The following is an 18,811-nucleotide window of genomic DNA, read 5'->3' as shown; positions in this document are numbered from 1 at the left end:
TCCAGGCAAAACACACATGTGAAATAATAAAAAAATTAATAAACAGAATAAAGTACAGCTCCAAACAGAGGGAGACAATTTAATATGAGAAATTAAAAAAAAAAAAGTCGGGGTTGGGGATTTAGCTCAGTGGTAGAGCGCTTGCCTAGTAAGTGCAAGGCCTTGTGTTCAGTCCTCAGCTCTGAAAAAAAAAAAAAGTCTACTGCATTTGGTCTCTGAAGGGACCAGTGCTGATCTTTACTTGTCGGCTTCAAGAGAAACAAGGTCAGAGAAGCTTGGGTACACCTGCTTGCAGCATGAATGGAAAGAAAGAGGAGAAATAACAAATGAAGAGCATTCTTTGCAACAAAATCTTAAGTTTTTAAGCCCCACCCTTTTTAAAATTTTTTGAGATGCGATCTAGCTATGTTGTCCAGGCTTGTGATCCTTTCACCCCAGCCTTCTACCCAGCTAGAAAGACTGTTTTAGGGTGAACTTTAGTTAGTGGGGAGAAAGAGGCTGGATATCTAGGGGAAAAATCTTACAAATTGTCAGCAAAGAATGTGTAATAAATACCCAAGATTTATTTTATTTTTATGTTAAAAATATTTTTGTATTTATTTTACACATCTTAGTGTTTTGCTTGCATGTACAACTGCACCATGTGCGTGCCTGGTGCCTGAAGAGGTCAGAAGAGGGCATTGAATTCTCTGGAACCTGTATCATGGATGGTTGTGAGCCAACTTGTGGGGGCTGAGAACCAATCCTGGGTCTTCTCCATAAGCAAGTGCCCCTAACTGCTGAGTCAACTCTTCAGCCCCCCCCCCCCATTTATTTTAATGAAAAAATATGCAAAATGGAGCCAGGCTCTGGAGAATATGGGAGAGGTTCTATTCAGAATGTAGGGAAGGAGGTGCAGAGGTACGCAGAGGTGAATTTGGGGGTGGGTGAATACTGCTGCCAGGGGCTTTCCTTATTTTTGTAGGGCTCTGTAAGATGGAGTAGGGTACCTGTGAATATGGTCCAGAACAGCTACTGAGGAATGAAAGGTAGTGCTGGTTAAAGAGAAGGGACAGGACTGAATACTGGATGTGAAGAAAAAGCAGCACTACAAACAGGTGTTCTTTCCTTCAGACACATAGTGGTGTCAGCACAGTAGCTCAAAGGCAGTCTTGAGTAGTTGAATTGGGAGACAAAAAATCAGAAAAGGATGTGTAGTCTGGAATAAATAGTTCAAGAACTATGGGGTAAGTGAGTTGGAGAACAGGTGTAGAGTTATTAAGGGGGAGACAGAAGAATAGATTTTAATTAGAAAAGAGTACATGGAAGTGAGGCTCATGACTGGAATATCAGCACTGGAAACACTGAAGCAGCAGGATTGCCACAAGTTTGAGACCAGCCTGGGCTATGAAGAGAGATCTTGTATCAAAACACAGAGAAAAAGGCTCTTAGAGTAAAGATTTCACAAGTAAAGGAAATTAGGGGTGGGCATAGGAAAGGCACCGTTTTAAATTGAAAATGTGTTTTCATTCTGATGGACTGAAATGGGCAGTGCTGGAAGCAGTCTGTCATACAGCACACATTCGGTCTCATTTTGTATCCTTTTCTTCTGGTTTTTCAAGACAGGGTTTCTTTGTGAAGCCTTGGCTGTTCTGGAACTCTCTTTGTAGACCAGGCTGGCCTCGGACTCACAGAGATCTGCCTGCCTCTGCCTCCCAAGTGCTGGGCTTAAAAGCATGGGCCACCACCGCCAGCCTTTTTTCCCCCTATCTTTTTCTTAAAACCCAGGTAATTGAACTAATATATCTTGATTATATGCTCCTGGGAGGATTACAACCACTCAGCAGCATTTGCTCACAGCCAGCTTTACTGTGTGTATTTGGAACCCTCTTTTGGGTTCACCAGAGGAAATTTTTGCTGATACTTGTATGCATTGCATTCCTGGATGGAAACAGTGTAACCCTTCTTGCCTTTCACGATGGAAGTCAGGACATTTTTGGCACTCTTAGTCATAGTTTTTCTATATATGTATATTTAATTGCCTTTCTATTAGATTATGAGTTCTTTCAAACAGACTTGCTTTGAATTTCATCTTGTTATAACATAATACTAAAAATTATAGTACTCTGTTTGAAAACACATTTTAAAAACATGTTCAAAAAGTGAATGGCAGGATAAAGGGTGGCTCTCATACACTGAGGAACCCTCTTCTGTAGGCTGCATATTTCAAGGTCCCAGCAAGTATGCCTTCAAACAGCTCAATTGTGATGCCCAGAGATCTTGAACAAATGGTGTCACTGCATTTAGATATGCCTAATTTGCAGCATCTGTAAGTAGATGCGAGGCCAGCTAACTTACTTTGCTTACACTGGTGGGTGGACAGGTTAGGGTTTCCCTACGGCATCAAGGCAGCCGTCTGCGGGAGTTAAGCTGGTGGAACAAATCAGAGCGCCTTTCCTACAAAACCATGACAACTTCCTACAGGAGCCCTGCTATGCAATGCCGGCTCCTGAGACAAACGTAGAGCGTTTTCCGTAAAGCATCATGGCGTCCCCCGCAGGAGCCGCTCTGCGCAACACACGCCAAGGGGAAGAGGCTGTCGTAAAGGAGTCGCCGCTTCCTCTTCTCCCACCTCCCACCGGCTGTCGTAAAGGGTGAATGGAGAGAGTTGTGAGGGGGAAGGAGGGAGGACAGGGGGCGCGGAGTCAGAGTGGCGCAGCTAGTAGCTGCAGGCGGCGGTGTCGGCGGCAGGGGGTAGGGGTGAGGTGGTTCCCCGTGGCGGACGGAGCCTAAAGGGGCCAGGAGACACCCCGGGTGCCACCCGGCCTGCTGGCCCTGGGGCCGGAGTCCCCGCCCGGGGACATGGACCTCAACCGGATCATCCAGGCGCTGAAGGGCACCATAGACCCGAAGCTGAGGATTGCGGCCGAGACCGAGCTTAACCAGGTGAGCAGCGGGCCTCCTCTTCTCGCTTCCCTCTCTCCCTCCCGCCACCCCAGCCTGAGATTCGGACCCCTGTGGAGCAGCTGGAGCACCTGTTGGCCATCCAGCCCTTTCTCGGTGCACTTGTCCAGCCCACTTGGACAGCACAAAGGAGCAACGAAGCCTTTGCCAGTGTTCTGTGGGTGTGATTTCTTTTCCGTAGCGCGCTTACGCGAAGACGCGGTGGGAAAATTCACCAAAGCTGAGCTAGCTTTTCTCCGGACCCGCCCTTTTCAGGTGTTGCTGTTGGAAACCCTGCCTCTCGCCTGCTTCTGGCGTTGGCAGCGTGGATCGTGGCAGAGTTTTGCTGGAGCTGGGCAATGCTGTCAGAGAGGGTTCTAGGAGCACGCGGTTTCCATGTACCATGTACCTTTTCAAAGACCGCTCTAATAAAACGTATTTGAGGCATTTCTTTTCAATGCTGAAATGTGTGTGACTTTCCCTTAACCTCTCTCCATTCTTCTAACCAGTCTTGACTTTGTTCCAGTGTTACTCCCAGTATTTTTTGTCTGTTTTTTTTTTTTTTTTTTTTTTGTCCCTACCTTGCTCCTCCTCCTTTCTTTCTGTTTGTCTTTTTCTTTCTTTTCAGGGACAGGGTCTCACTATGCAGTTGTGGCTAGCCTGGAACTAGCCTGCTGCTTCTGCCTCTGCCTCTAGACTTCTGGAATTAAAGGTGTGTGCTACCATATCTGGCACAACATTTCAAGATTGTAATAATCGTAAGCTCTGTTTCTGCACATGTAAGAGGGACACGGGGCCCTTACTAAAAAGTACAAATTAAAATCTCCTCACATGGCTTGACAATTGTTTGAGGTCTCTACAAGTGTGAAGGGGTATTACTTGATTACTTAAGGGTTGCCAGAACCAGTGGCCTCCTCTGAGAACTATTGGGCATGTAAATAATGGGACTTCATCCCTGATGTCAAGAATCTGAAAAGCTGGGAGTGGGAATGTTTGTATTTTAACTGCTTCCCCAAGGCGATTCTGTGCCTCCTAAAGGATAAGGATACTTCTTGGCCAGTGTATCTACCCTAGTAGAGTTTTAAAACTAGGTGTGTTTTGAATCTTTGAAAGTGATAATACTAACTGAAAATCTGTGTGGAGTTTGAGGTACATGTGACTCCAGGATCCCCAAGAGGTAAGAAGGAAAGTTGAGACCCTGTTACTACCCTTTCGGCTCTGCTGTAGAGCGTTCAACCAAGAATTCTTGAGGCCCTATTTGATTTCCAGGCCTGCTCAAGCCTGTAATCCTAACACACACAAAGTTGTGTTGAATGAAAGGCCAAAAAGGATGCTTTGACATTTCAAAAAGAAAAGGACTGTCGCCCTAGAGTGAGAGACACTTAAAGTCAGAGCCTGTCCCAGACTTTGTAGAGTGCTATCTGGAGTAACAGTCATTAGGATTTAGTAAGAATGCCATAAGGGCTGGACTTGCAACCTGCCGGTGTGCACAGGGGAGGTTTCCTGTTTGACACTGCTCTCATCAAGGAGATGTCCCTTTGATAGTGATAATAGGGAACATAATTTTGATGCCATGTTATACTTTCTGCCTGTAGCCTAACCTTGCTTTCTTCTGATTTGTCAGCACATAATTGCAGTTTATATTTGGAAGCAGAAAAGGCTTGAAGCCTGCAGAACCGGGAGAGGTTCAATCCCATGCTCTCTTCATAGTATTTTAATCCAAGTTCTGTCTTTACTCTTCCCTGCTTGCTATCTTTTCATCTCACCAGAGACCGTTTTCTTTGTTACTTATGTTTTAAAGTGTGAGGCCCTAGGCTCATTCCTAGTACCACAAAAATCAAACCAAAACAACAAGGTAATATTGCTGTGTCATTCATTTAGTGTGTATATCTTGTACAATGTTTTGGATTGTAATATGCTTTCAGTAAGTTTTTGTACTTGAAGTAGAAAACTAGATATGATGTTTTTATTATCAGTAAGATGTGATTTTGGTATTGGGTTTTGCATGCTCATCCCTTAGCACCCCTATGTCGTCCTGTCTTGTTGCATGAATGAATAAGTATCTACTGTCAGGGATTAGAGCTTAGCTCCTTTATATTTTGCCCCCAGAGGGGTCTCATGTAGCCCAGGCTGTCTCCTCTTTACTGTGTAGCTGAGAATGTTCTTGTACTTCTGATCCTTCCGTCTCCATCTCTTGAATGCTGCACCACTGTGTGTGATTCGTGTGGTGCTGATTATGGAGCTTGGGGCTTTGGGCATGCTAGGCAAGCACTCTGCTAACTGAGCAACATCTCTCCCCATCTTTTTTTTTCCTTGCACATTTATCCCACTTATTGCACAAGATAGTGTCTTGCCATGTAGCCTAGTCCTCCTACCTCAGCCTCCTGTGTGCTGGGATTATAAGTGTGTACTGTCATGCCCAGCTTTTTATTTCTTTTGGTAGTACAGAGGATTGAACAGGGTTTTGCTCATGCTAGGTCAATCCTTGAACTCTTATTTTCAGTTCTTATTCCCTTAAGACATTTATTTTCATTACCAAGTTCTGGAATCCCTACTTTATGTATAGATGTGTGTATATATTTTTTATCTTTTTGTGGTGGTGCTTGTTGGACCCAAGATTACACATGTGAGGCATGCACCCAGCTGTATCCTTAGCCATCCATCATTTTCTTTGCCCTGTAAGAGAGTCTGCTTTTAGGAATGAGGAGTTATTTGCTGAGTTGTGTTCTAGGTATTGGTGTGAGACTCTGCTCATGGAGCTCACAAGCTAATTGAGGGAGACAGGTTATGAGTTCTGTAGAGAGTAGCTCACAAGTGTGTTGGAATAAATAGATGGGATGGTCATTTTCTAACAGTGACATTACTGGAGACCTGGATGTGGAAATGAGAGGCAGGCCAAGCACAGGGCAGGAGCAGAGAGGAGCAAGTTGAGAAAAGCTTCATCCAGCCCACCAGCTGGGGACTAGAGGGATTAGCTTGTCAGAGACCAGGAGTCTCAAGTCTTGGCATTGTATGAGTTTTCATAAAACATAGAATTTAAGTATGAAACACAACAGTTTATTTTCAGAAAGCTTCACAGATACAAAGCAAATATACCCACGAAGTCATTGAGAAATGAATCATCTTATTTGTTAGAAACATGAAGCCCAAAGAGGAACAATGATGGGGGATTATTAGTGAGGGAAGTCTCAGGGAGTATATCTGCTTTTACCCTGAAGTTTTAGCTTGCCAAATTAACATAGGCCAAATCAGCAAAGAAGTCAAAGTTTCAGAAGTTCCCTAAAATGGCCAACAGTTGCAAAACAGGAGTTCCAAAATGTGTACAATGGCAACAGTTTAATAAGTAGCATTAGTTTAAGTGTGCAGGTTATTTTGTGTCTATATAAGAATTTTAAAGAACTGAAGTCAATTTTTATGATTATAATAAACTATATGTTTATTTTTGATTTACAAGATCTTTCACTATTTAAAAAGCTATAAATCTAAATTATTTTTATAATATATATGTTGTAGAAGACTGAGTTAAATCCATATTAAAATTTTCCCCATAAAAACCACTGTTAAGCTGGGTGTGGTGGCACATGCCTTTAATCTCAGCATCCAGGGGGCAGAGGCCTGGATCTCTATGAGTTTGAAATCAGCCTGGTTTATAGAGAGAGTTCCAGGACAGCCAGGGCTACACAGTGAAACCCTGTCTCGAAAAAACAAAAAACAAAACAAAACAAAAACCCCCCAAAAAAACCAAACAAAAAAAATGCTGTTAAAAACATTTTTTTTTTTGAGACAAGGTCTCACTGTGTAGCTCTGGCTGGTCTGAAACTTGCTATATAGATCAGGTTGGCCTTAAACTCAAAGAGATCCACCTGCCTCTGTCTCCAAGTTCTGGGATTAAAGGCATGTGCTGCCATACCCAGCAAAAGGATTTATTCATATATATAAAACTAAGAATACATATACATAAGTAATGTGTGTGGGTATGTACACACGAATGCGGGCTGTGGAGGCCAGAGTCACCAGACCTCCTGGAGCTTGAGTTACAGGCATTTATGAGCCACCTAGTGTGGGTTCTGGGAACTGAACTCAGGTGCTCTTCAAGGGCAGCTAGCACTCTCAATGGCTGAACCATTCCTCCAGTTATCACATCTGTTTATTTTAGACAGGATCTCATGTAGCCCAGGCTAGCAAATCTGCTTTTATTTAATTTTAATATGTTTAATTTTTAAAAAATTCTGCGTATGTATATGGGTATACGCAGGAGCCTGTGGAGGTCAGAGTCACCAGAACCCAAGAAGTTGGAGTTACAGCCACCCGTGAATGGCTTGACAGACATGCTGGGAACTGAACTGAGATCCTCTGAAAGAGGGGTAGATGCTTAACTTCTGAGTGCTCTCCAAAGCCCCTGGTTTTTAAACATTTATTTTTATTTATGTGTATGCCGTGTGTGTGTGTGTGTGTGTGTGTGTGTGTGTGTGTGTGTGTGTCTGTCTGTCTGTCTGTCTGTCTGTCTGTGTGTCACGCACGTACCTGAGGAGGCCAGAAGAGAGTTGGATACCCTGGATATCCACTTGATGTGGCTATTGGTGACTGAGCTTGTGTCCTCTAGAAGAGCAGCAAGTGCTCTTCACTACTGTACCACCCTCCAGTTTCCCACACCTGCTTTAAAAAAAAACTACTTTAACATTTTTGTGGTTTCAATTATGGATAAAAAGGAATTTACCGTTTTTATTTTATTTTATTTTTTTAATTAGAGGAGCCCTCCCTGGCCTGGAACTCTGTTTCTAGACCAGGCTGGCCTAGAACTCACAGAGATACCACCATGTGAACCCTGAGATTGCGTTATTTACTGGAAAAACCTGTTTCTAGTTGTGGTGTGGCTCAGCCCTAGCACACACCTTTAATCCAGGAAGCTTTCTGCTTGAATATTGTAAACAGGATTAAATAAAATCAACCAAAAGTCAGAGACAGAACAAGCAACCAGTTGACAGGAAGTAAACAGGATTATTAAGAAAAAAACATGGAGAGTAGGAGGGAGTCGGGAGGACAGGTAGAGAGGGGCACAGGAAGTAGAAGGGAGGGACATTCAGTTTAAAGAGTCGTTTTGAGAGAGGTTTCTGGGACTTTGGCTGAGGAGAAAGGTCAGCTGGATGCTTTCTCTGAGCTAGCAGGCTTTCACCCCAGCATCTGGCTAGGGTCTTTATTGGTAAAATTGAACGATTGATAGTTTGTTAAAAACAATAAGGAGCATTGGCTGCTCTTCCAGAGGACCTGATTTCAATTCCCAGCACCCACATGGTGGCCCACAATCTCCTGTAACTCCAGTTCCTGACTCCCTCTTCTGACTTCTGTGGAGACCAGATGTGGTGCACAGACATCCATGCAAGCAAAGCACTCATACACATGAAAATAGATTTAAAAAAAGTGAGTGGGCTGGCAAGAGGGTTTAGTAGGTAAAAGTGTTTGCCTCCCAAGTCTGGTGACCAGAGGTTGATCCCTAGAACTTGTGTAAAGATGGAAGGAGAGAATAGACTCCAAGTTTTCTTCTGACCTCCACATGGGTACACACAGACACACACATCGCAGTTAACTCAACTACAGATTCCTTCACATACATGTCCAGAGACTTGCCTCAGAGGTGATTCTAGATCTTGTCAAGGTGACAATATTGACTATCACAGAGGCCAAATAAAAGGTTGAGATTGTAAAATCCATTAGTAGCTCTTAGAATTGATTAGTAAAAAATGAAATATCCCCGTTCAAAGGATAAAGAGTGTAAGAAATTTGTAGAAGAAATGAATGGTCAACAAAAAGGACCTTGAGTAACAGGTATCATTTAAAATAGTAATAAGATTTTAAAGTTTCAAAGGTTCTTGTGTTAGTGAATGAACCCTCATGTGCAGGTGTTAGAGAGCTACCTAGAATACTTTGTGGAGAGCGTTTGGGAATATGTGTCAAACATCATAAAAGTATTCACATTTTTATTTATTAGTAATAAGAATTTCTTCCCCCACTTAAAAGTATTTTCATTTTACCTCAGAATTTCTCTAATTGTTTACAGTTTTTCTTTCATTTGGACAGTAATGTATTCTGTAATGGTGCTAGTAGCTATTCAGAGTGCCCTGTTTTTACAAAGCATTTCTTTGTAATTTCAGTCCTACAAGATTATTAATTTTGCCCCCAGCTTGCTTCGGATCATAGTCTCCGACCATGTGGAGTTCCCAGTGCGTCAGGCAGGTAAGTTGCCTTTTCAAGTTAATGAGAGTTCTAATTTAATTCTTAATAGTTAGAATGTACTTTGCAAGACCTGTACAATGAAAAAAATTAATTAATAATAAAAAAAACCTTAAGGAAAAAAAGACCTGTACAAGTTCCTGACAGTCAAAGTTCCAGGGTAGATGCAGGATGACCCTGGAAAGCCCCACCCCTCTTGGAAAAGCTGCTGGCAATTGATGGCTGCTAAAGGATAGAGTCATTCTCCTTTGGGGATGTGGCTGCTGGTAAGTTGCTCACGCCTCGTGGATGGCCACACACCCATGTTCATAGGGCATCACTAACTAATTCAACTCGGGGCTATTAATAATAACAGCAAAAAATCAAGAGGACATGAAGATGGGAGGGAGATGCCATAGCTGTCACTAGGGGAGTTGAAGGGAGGTAGTGGTGGATGGATATGATCAGTATACATTATCTGTTGTCAAATTTTCTTCGTTGGGGACCATCAGCTCCCCAATTATGACCTGGAGACTTATGATGAATTGTGAAAGCTCGACCCATAGCTTAGGCTTGTTTCTAACTAGCTCTTATAACTTAAACTAACCCGTATCTTTTAATCTATGTTGTTTTATGTGGCTTGGTTACCTTTACTCTGTACTGCCCATGTTGCTTCCTCTTTGTTTTCTGGCATCTCTGCCCTTCTTCTTCTCAGTGTCCTCTGTGCCTGGAAATCCTGCCTAGCCATTGACCATTCAGCTTTTTATTAAACCAATTAAAGTGACACACCTTCACAGTGTACAAAAAGATTATTCCACATTTTCCCCTTTTTGTCTAAATAAAAAGGAAAGGTTTTAACACTAACACAGTAAAACTATATACAATAAGAACAATTATCAGATGAGAATTACATTTGCAATATCTAGTGCATTGCATTTGGCAAATTCAGAGAATGTACTATATTAATTATCTAAATGTGTGGAACATTCAAGCAATGAAAAATATAATTAAAAAATAAATGTCAAAAATCTCTTGAAAAATTAGCAAGAAATGCTTCTAAGGCATAAAAATATTTCCTTTTCTCTTGGAAGGTTAGCAGTAGGTACTGAGTTCTCACATCTACCCTAGTTTTGTTGTTATTTTAATCTCTGCTGTCATCCATCAGTCCTGTGCCTCTCAAACATTGCTGTTTTCCATATTAATTTCCCAATTAAAATAATTTATCTCTGTAATTTCTTATGATCGGTAGTGTTATTACCTTAGGTCACTTATATTAAGACTGCAGATTTATATATCTGAATTCTAGCAGCAGTTATGTCAAGTCACAGATGTAGTGCATTGCATGATGTTTGAAAGGGGAGCAGGACTTTTCTTTGCCTTCCTTCCTTCCTTTCTTTCTTCCTATTTTTTTAAATAGTGCCAGGAATTAGACTTTTTGTTTTAAATATGAAATTTATTTTTTTGTCTGTGGGATCTTATGCAATTCCATGATGTGATATCTTCCCTCCTTATCTCCTACATGTAGTCTAGGTTGCTTTTGAATTTATGGTCATCTGGTCTCAGCCTCCCAAGTTCTGGGATTATAGGCACATACTACTATGTTGAGCTTTTTCTATTATTTCATGATTACTCTTACCCAATCACATTATAGAATATGATAATTGCGCTGGAATAAATGAGATACTTAGTTCATAACCTGGTTTAAATTAAAAAGCCCTTTAGCACTTATGTATACTCCCACATAAATGCATACTTAGATTGCTGTAATTTTTATTTTCACTCAAATACATTGAAATCATAGGTGCATCAAAATGTATGAAAGGGGACTTATAGGATATCAAGTCCATAATTTAATTAAATTTCTGTCACATTTTAACCAATACAGAACATGTTGTATTTTCAATGGCAAAATGCTTTTAGCATCCTTTTAGTTTACATTAAAATTGGAGTGGAAGAAACTTTAGTTTGGGGAGAGGGGAGAGAGAAAGCTGAGGGAAAACCTGGGGTGTTCTTCAGAAATGTGTCTGTCCTTATGCACATTTGAGAATATGTGTTTATATTGTGTCCAACTGGAATGGTTAGAAAGCTTCATATTCCTTCCTTTTTCTTTTTTCTCTTTGAGACAAGATCTTACACTGTCATTCAGGCTAGTCTTACATTGATTATGTAGCTCAGATTGGCCTCAGATTTGAAGCCATCTTTCTGTCTCAGGGGGATTAGAGGTGTACATTACCATGTCCAGTTTCTATCTTGGGGAGATAGCTTGGTGGATAAAATGCTTGACCTGCAAGTGTGAGGATCCAAGTTCTGATCACCAAAACCTATGTAAAAGCCAGCTACATAGCCGGGCAGTGGTGGTGCACATCTTTAATCCCAGCACTCAGCAGATCTCTGTGAGTTCGAGGCCAGCCTGGTCTACAAAGTGAGTTCCAGAAAAGGCTCTAAAGCTACACAAAGAAACCCTGTCTTGAAAAAAACCGAAAAAAAAAAAAACAAAAAAAAAAACCAACCCCCCCCAAAAAAACAAACAACAACAACAACAACAAAAAAAAAACAACAAAAAAAACAAAAACAACCTCCCCCCCCCAAAAAAAAGCCAGCTACATGTGGTGGCCTTCTGTAATCCTGTCACTTGAAAGGCAGAGGTGGCATCCTAGGGCAAGATGATTAGCTGGATTAGCCCAAAGTTGGTGACCTCCAGATCCATTTAGAATCCCTGACTTAATAAATAAGTTGGAGAGTGATCAAGGAAGAAACTTTAGGCCTCTACCCATGCATGCACAATCCCCCTCCCTCATATGTGCCAACACACATACATGCACATACCACAAACATCCTGTTAAAAAAACCCAAACAAACAAGTCTTACAGCAATAATTCAAATAATTCTTCCAAATGTTGTTTTTGTTTAATAGAAGTAGAAAAAAGAATAGAAACAAAGTAATTGATTTATGTATTTTGATAGACATAGATACAGATTTCTTGAGATTTTCCAAGCATATTTGAAAGTAGATGTCTATTTCTTTATGAATTACAAATAATAAGTATCTCAGAGGATTAAATGAAAATCACCAATGCTGTAAGAGCACAGATACTTCTGAATGACAGTGCAGGATGGCAGGGGACAGGATCAGCATCAGACAGCAGCTTACTGTTAGGTTTGAGAAAAGGGAAATTTCCTATAGGTGGACTTTTCTGTTCTGCCAGCCAGCTCCCAAGTAAATGACATGACAACTTCTTATTTATTATGAAAGCTTGGCCAATAGCTCAGGCTTGTTTCTAACTAGTTTTTATAACTTAAGTAATTCATATCTTTTAATCTGTGTTCTTTTACATGGTTTGATTACCTTTGTAAAGCCTGTGCTGCTTGCTCTGTGTCCCTGGCGTCTCCTCACAGCTTTTCCCTTCTTCCCAGCATCCTCTATGCCTGGAAATCCTGCCTAGCTGTTGGCCATTCAGCTTTTATTAAACCAATCTGAGTGACACATATTCACAGTGTACAATAAGATTATTCCACCACAGTTTTCCAATGTCACTGTGGTTGTGCTCAGTTTGAGAACATGTATATGCTTTCCAGGTCATTTTGTGTCATTTAAGGTTGTCCTCCAGTGTGGTGCAGTGTTCCTGCTTTGACTCTCATATGAAACTCTTTGAATTCTTCCCATTCCCTCTTCCCAAGTTGACTTTTTTTACCTGTAAGGTTTTCCATCTCTGTTGGGCATTGCATTCACATGGAAGGCTGTTTAGCCTTTGAGCTCCGTGAGATTGAGTTGAAGTGGTCTTCCTGATTCCAACACATCTGTTTTTCTTTTAAACTCAGCTGCCATCTACCTGAAGAACATGGTGACACAGTACTGGCCAGACAGGGAGCCTCCACCAGGAGAAGCAATATTTCCATTCAATATCCACGAGAATGACCGACAGCAAATACGTGACAACATTGTGGAGGGGATAATTCGGTCTCCGGATCTGGTGAGGTAGGCTGTGCCCTGTCTGTGTGATTTGAGGAGGTAGTTGGCCTTGGCTAGGCCTGACTGTTGGGTGTAATCTTCAGCTTTGTTTATGTGTGTATATTTTCTTTTCTTTTCTTTTCTTTTCTTTTTTTTTTGAGATAGGTCTCTTGTATCCCAGGCTGGTCTTGAGTGTACTATGTGACCAGTGATGATGTAGAACTTCTAGTACTCCTGTCTCCATTCTCAAGTGCTGGGATTACAGGTGTATACCACTGTGATGGATAAATGTGGAGTCGGAGCTTAAACCCAGGACCTCATGCGATCTGGAGAAGTTTTCATGAACTGAGCCCAGGAAATAAGTTTTTGGTTCCAAGTATTGACAGCATAGCTGTGGAGTCAAACATTTTGCAGTCTTAAAATAGAAACAAATGTACTTCAACATATTATCTAGTAATGAAGTTTTATTTGCAAATGGAGGGGAGGGGCAACAGAGGAAACGGTGGGGTGAGATTGTTTAATATCATATATTAAGTGCAATTATGATGAAAACAGGAAAAGAAAGGAAATTTGAGGGAGGTGGTAACAGGAAGAACAAGTGCTAAATTGTGTAGTTATTTTTCTTAGCTAGGAGAACACAGGTGTATGCACTGAAGAAAGGCACCCTTATTCTCACTGGTTGCCCACATGCCAATTGAGAGGTTCCAGGAATCTCTCAAAACCATTGTATGTTTGTCTGTGAAGATGCTTGTTTCCTGATCTCCTGAATCTCCCAGTGTTTCTACAGTAACATGGGAGTAGCTTCTCCTGCCAAGTGTTGTGCTTGGCTTGGAGCGAGAAATGGGCCATGAGGCCAATTTCAAGATGAAATATTAAAAAAGGACAAGTTTTAGCAATACTTTATTTCAGTGTTGTATAGGAAAAGCTGTGGTAGTAGACAGGGGATCCCTGTTTATTCTGAGACAGAGTCTGGCTTTGCTCTTCCCATGTCCTATAGACTCCTGAAGACACTTCTTATTGTCTGATTTTGTTAAAAAGTATTGCAGAGAGAAGTGATTTGGTTCCATAAGGAAGATACAATATGCTGTTTAAGTTTTTCCTGTTTTATGGATCTAAGTTATTGGGTATTCAATTGAACACTAGTTTATTATTTACTTATTTTTTTTTTTACAATTTGGAATCCTAGGACTGAGGATGTAGCTCAGTTGGTACAGTGCTTTCCTAGCATGAGACCTTGGGTTCATTTCCAGTGTTGCATACAATGGTGTAGTGTAGTATGGGGTAGTGGTCCATGTGTGGATCCCAGTTCTTGGAATGTAGAAGTAGGAAGACTAGAAGTTTAAGGTCATCTTCAGCTACATACTACATTGGAGACCAGTCTGGACTGCCCAAAACCTCACAAGTAAATACCCCACCAAAAACTGCAATTTGGAATTCTAATTTTGTCAGGTTAATTTTCTAATCAAATAACCTCATGTGGACATACTTGGTAATAACAGTGGTAATTTGTAGAAGAGATATTTTTTGTTTTCCCTTTATTATCTTTCCAATCTTGATTACAGATGAGATCCCACTGAAGAAGTGATGCCTTCACTAATGCTGTGGGATAGCATCTTGCATCTTTTTGCTAAAGTGGGGAAGGTACTCCTCTCTTTCTGTTTTATTTTTTTGGTTGTTTTTTTTTTTTTTTTTTTTCCCCCAGTTATTTCTTTGGCAACAGTTCCTAGCTTTTCCCTTTTCAGAAATGCCCTAGCAAATCTGTAGCTAGAGTTTTCCTGCCTTGCCCACAGTCAGGACAAATCTCTGTCACCAGCCAGTCCTACAGCTGCTCAGACCCAACCAAGTAAACACAGAGACTTATATTGCTTACAAACTGTATGGCCATGGCAGGCTTCTTACTAACTGTTCTTATATCTTAAATTAACTCATTTCTATAAATCTATACCTTGCCACAGGGCTCGTGGCTTACGGGCGTCTTCACATGCTGCTTGTCATGGCGATGGCTGGCAGTGTCTCTCTCTGCCTTCCTGTTCCAATTCTCCGCTCTGTTAGTCCCGCCTATACTTCCTGCCTGGCCACTGGCCAATCTGTGTTTTATTTATTGACCAATCAGAGCAATTTAACATACAGACCATCCCACAGCACAAACCCATATTTGTTTTATTCAAAGTACAAAATTAGTCCGTGTTTTCACTGGTATAGTATACCGTACTATCTCTTAAATGAGAACTATGTTTATCCATTTGATAGATGTGTGTATGTATACATACACCTTATACTTAGAGAGATGCTCTACTAATGAGGCACACACCAGCTCTAGGCTTGCTCATTTGGTAGATATATGTGTATGTGCCTACATATCTATATTTGTGTGCCTGTCTGTCTGTCTATCATCTATGTGTTTGCATATCTCTCTGTATATATTTATGTGTGTTTGTATGTATGTATCTACTATGAATGTGTATATATAATCTATATCTATCTTATTAGTCCTTCTCTCTGTGTGTCTCTGTCTCTGTATCTGTCTTTCTTTGTGCGTATGTGTGTGTGTGTGTGTGTGTGTGTGTGTGTGTACGCACTATAAATCAAACCCAGGACCCTATACATGCTTGCTGCTCTTTCTGGATATGAAGACCCAAATATAAAATAAGTAATAATTTTTACAGATTTGAGGTAGATTTGCTGTATACTTTGAAGTTTTTTGACAATCTTTGAATCTATCTATCTATCTATCTAATTTATATTTTATGTAATGAGTGCTCTGCATGCCAGAAGAGGGCATCAGATCCTATTATGGATGGTTGTGAGCCACCATGTCGTTGCTGGGAATTGAACTCAGGACTTCTTGAAGAGCAGCTAGTGCTCTTAATTGCCAAGCCATCTTGACAGCCCTTGAATATATTTTTAAGTACATTAAAAAAATATCTTTAGGATAAGATGAAAGTTTCATATATTGAGGAGTTCCCCCATTCTGTTTATTTTCAGTAGATTGAGCCACTGAGAAGGTTTTTAATAGGATCACTTTTCCTCATGCCCCACATGTATATGGTCTTTTGCTGCAGAGGTTAACAGTATATACAGTGGTGTCCCATGTGATTACATCCCCTTAGATGCAACTAGATGAACATCTTAGGTTATAAAGGTACACTCTGGTGTTTACACAAATTAGAACTTACTAATGACACATTTCTCAATGTTACCTATGCTCAGCCATGCCTGACTGGAGGTGTATAACAAAGGTAAAGAGAGTTAGAGAACCTTATAACAATATTGTAGTTCTTTCGTGGATGATACTCTTCACTGCTTGCATTTGGGTATTTCTTTCCCACCTTACAGAGTCCAGTTAACAATGTGTCTCCGAGTCATCATTAAACATGATTTTCCTGGTCACTGGCCTGCAGTGGTCGACAAGATAGACTACTACTTGCAGTCACCAAACAGTGGGAGCTGGCTTGGCAGTTTGCTATGCTTGTATCAGCTGGTGAAGACCTATGAGTAAGTTCACTTCTCCTGGCCAAAGAGAGTCCTATGGAATCAGGTTCATAGAGCGGTCTTTTGTGGGGTTTGGCAAAATCAGGTCACTGTGGGAAATGCTGAATCAAACATGGTTAATGTGTTCTTACACTGAGCTGCAATTGCTCAGTGGCACTCAGGTTTTCCGGTGTACACTGCCGATTTTTGAGGTGGTGAGTGACATACTATGTGGTATAACAACATACTTCTTTCAGCTGCTGCTGCAGATATACCTCGGATACAAAAATCAGGTACTTTTCTAGGAAGAAAAGTAGAAAATGTAAAAGTTCATTGGGATGTTTGCATGAAAATTACTGTTGAGGTACAAGACTTGGCTGGCAGTTAATCATATTTTTTGGGTTTTAAGATGAGTACTACTTTTGTATGTGCAGTCCTGTAGTTTTCCTTTGTTTTGAGACAGGGTGTTACTTGGTAGCTCAAGCTGGCCTTGAACTTAGAGCCATCCTCGTCCCTCAGCTTCCTGAGTGCTGAGATTATAGCCCAGGTAGTTTTCCTTCTTTAAGATGATAGTTCAGACAGTTTTATAGGATTTCTATTTAGAAAATCTTTTAGATTGGCAGCAATAGAAGTGATCAGAGAGCACTCAGGCTTATAAAGTACGTTCACTCTCAATGTAGGATGATATGAGAAAAATTTTCTCTATGTTATTTGCTATACAATATGATGTTTAAGCTAGCAGATCAGCTTTCATTTTATAGAATGAATTATGGTTTGATGTGAATTAACTTAAATACTAGAAAACTTCCCAAATAAAACTACTAGATAGTCTTGGACTTTTCTTTCGTTTCTTCTTTCTTCCTCTCTCTCTCTCCCCTTCTTTCTCTTTCTTTCTTTTTTCCTCCTCTCCCTCCCTTCCTCCCCACCCCTCTTCCTTCCTTCTTTTTTCATTGATAACACAGCAAACCAATCCAAGGCCTTTTACATGAGTTACATTTCCAGCCCTTGGCATTTTGAGATAGGTTTTGCTTTATAAGTTCAGGCTGGCCTTGAAATCATGATCCTTCTGACTTAACCTCCTAAGAACTGGGATTGCTAGTGTTCAGTTTTGGACTCTTAAACTAGTTTAAACCTTTTAAGAAAGATTTTGTGTCTGTCTGAACCAGGCTTTATTCTCTCAAAGTTCCTTCCAACTTTATTATAGCAACTACATAGAAAATTTAAGCCTGCATTTTGGGTGTTTCTGGTATCATGTGGTTAATCATTGTTTATAGCTCATTGGGAAGGAGAGAAGTCATCACTTTCTTTATTCTCTGTCTTTGCTTAGATATAAGAAAGCAGAGGAAAGAGAGCCTCTTCTGGCAGCCATGCAGATATTTTTGCCTCGAATTCAGCAGCAAATACTGCAGCTACTTCCTGATGCCTCCTATTATTCTGTGTTGCTGCAGAAACAGATTCTGAAAATCTTCTACGCACTCGTTCAGGTCAGTTCTACTTCAGAAGACAAAGAGCTTCATATTTGTGTCTACTCTGTAGAAGTGTCATTATTTAGAATCATGTATTTTTAAGATTTATTTGTTTTTATTTCATGTACGTTAGTGTTTTGCCTGCATATGTCTTTCTGAGGGTGCCAGATCCCCTGGAACTGGAGTCACAGACAGTTGTGAGCTGCTATGTGGGTGCTGGGAATTGAACCTGGGTCCTCTGAAAAAGCAACCAGTGCTTTTAACCACTAAGCCATCTCTCCAGCCCCTACAATCATATATTTTTACCTTAGGAGAATTAGGCTCACAGAAATTAATTTAGTTAGCCATGATCACTGGGCATCCAAGGTTCAGTTTGGTGTTTGTGCTGCTTTCTCAGTCTCAAGTCCCAAGTCATAAAGAACCCGGTGTTGCTTGAGCTTAAATTCAAGGTCCCTGTGTGCAGGTCAGTTGTGATTATAGGAAGAGGAAAGAAACCAAGAGTTCTTCATGGGAAATCACACTGATGGTCTTTTCTCTACTTCAGCCAACTTTAAGCTAACGTAGATTTAGTGGCTCATTTTTGTGGGAGGGTCCCTGCAGGCTTTACTGCCGGCAGGGGAAAGCGAACGTGGTAAAGTAAGAATGAAGCTTGGCTCAGCCGGATTTTGGTAACCAGTGCTGGGCCAAGACTTCTTGGAGTCTGACCCATTTCATTTACTTCAGCCATATTTAAGCACAGCACAACTTTGGAAAAAGTATTCAGGCAACAATTAGCTCAGCCCTTTGAGTACAACAA

The 18,811-nt window shown here is 40.9% G+C and overlaps 1 protein-coding gene across 3 annotated transcripts in view; it reads left to right on the top strand.

Moving 5' to 3' along the window:
• The first annotated feature begins 2,612 nt into the window (after positions 1-2,612).
• Positions 2,613-18,811, top strand: part of Ipo8 (importin 8) — a 66,704-nt gene continuing 50,505 nt past the window's right edge. For 2 of the 3 annotated variants that reach the window (XM_006986671.4, XM_006986672.4), the window contains exons 1-5: positions 2,614-2,925; positions 9,072-9,153; positions 12,949-13,105; positions 16,415-16,573; positions 17,877-18,033. In XM_006986671.4, the coding sequence (XP_006986733.1) occupies positions 2,842-2,925; positions 9,072-9,153; positions 12,949-13,105; positions 16,415-16,573; positions 17,877-18,033 (639 nt within the window). In that variant the 5' untranslated portion in view covers positions 2,614-2,841. Of the gene's footprint in view, positions 2,926-9,071; positions 9,154-12,948; positions 13,106-16,414; positions 16,574-17,876; positions 18,034-18,811 lie in introns of all 3 variants that reach the window. The other variant, XM_006986670.4, reaches the window with a different exon arrangement.

The sequence above is a fragment of the Peromyscus maniculatus genome, chromosome 3 (genome assembly GCF_049852395.1).
Source record: "Peromyscus maniculatus bairdii isolate BWxNUB_F1_BW_parent chromosome 3, HU_Pman_BW_mat_3.1, whole genome shotgun sequence".
Taxonomy (NCBI): Eukaryota; Metazoa; Chordata; class Mammalia; order Rodentia; family Cricetidae; genus Peromyscus; species Peromyscus maniculatus.
Note: the sequence above shows the minus strand (reverse complement) of the source record. Positions and strands in the feature narration are given on the sequence as shown.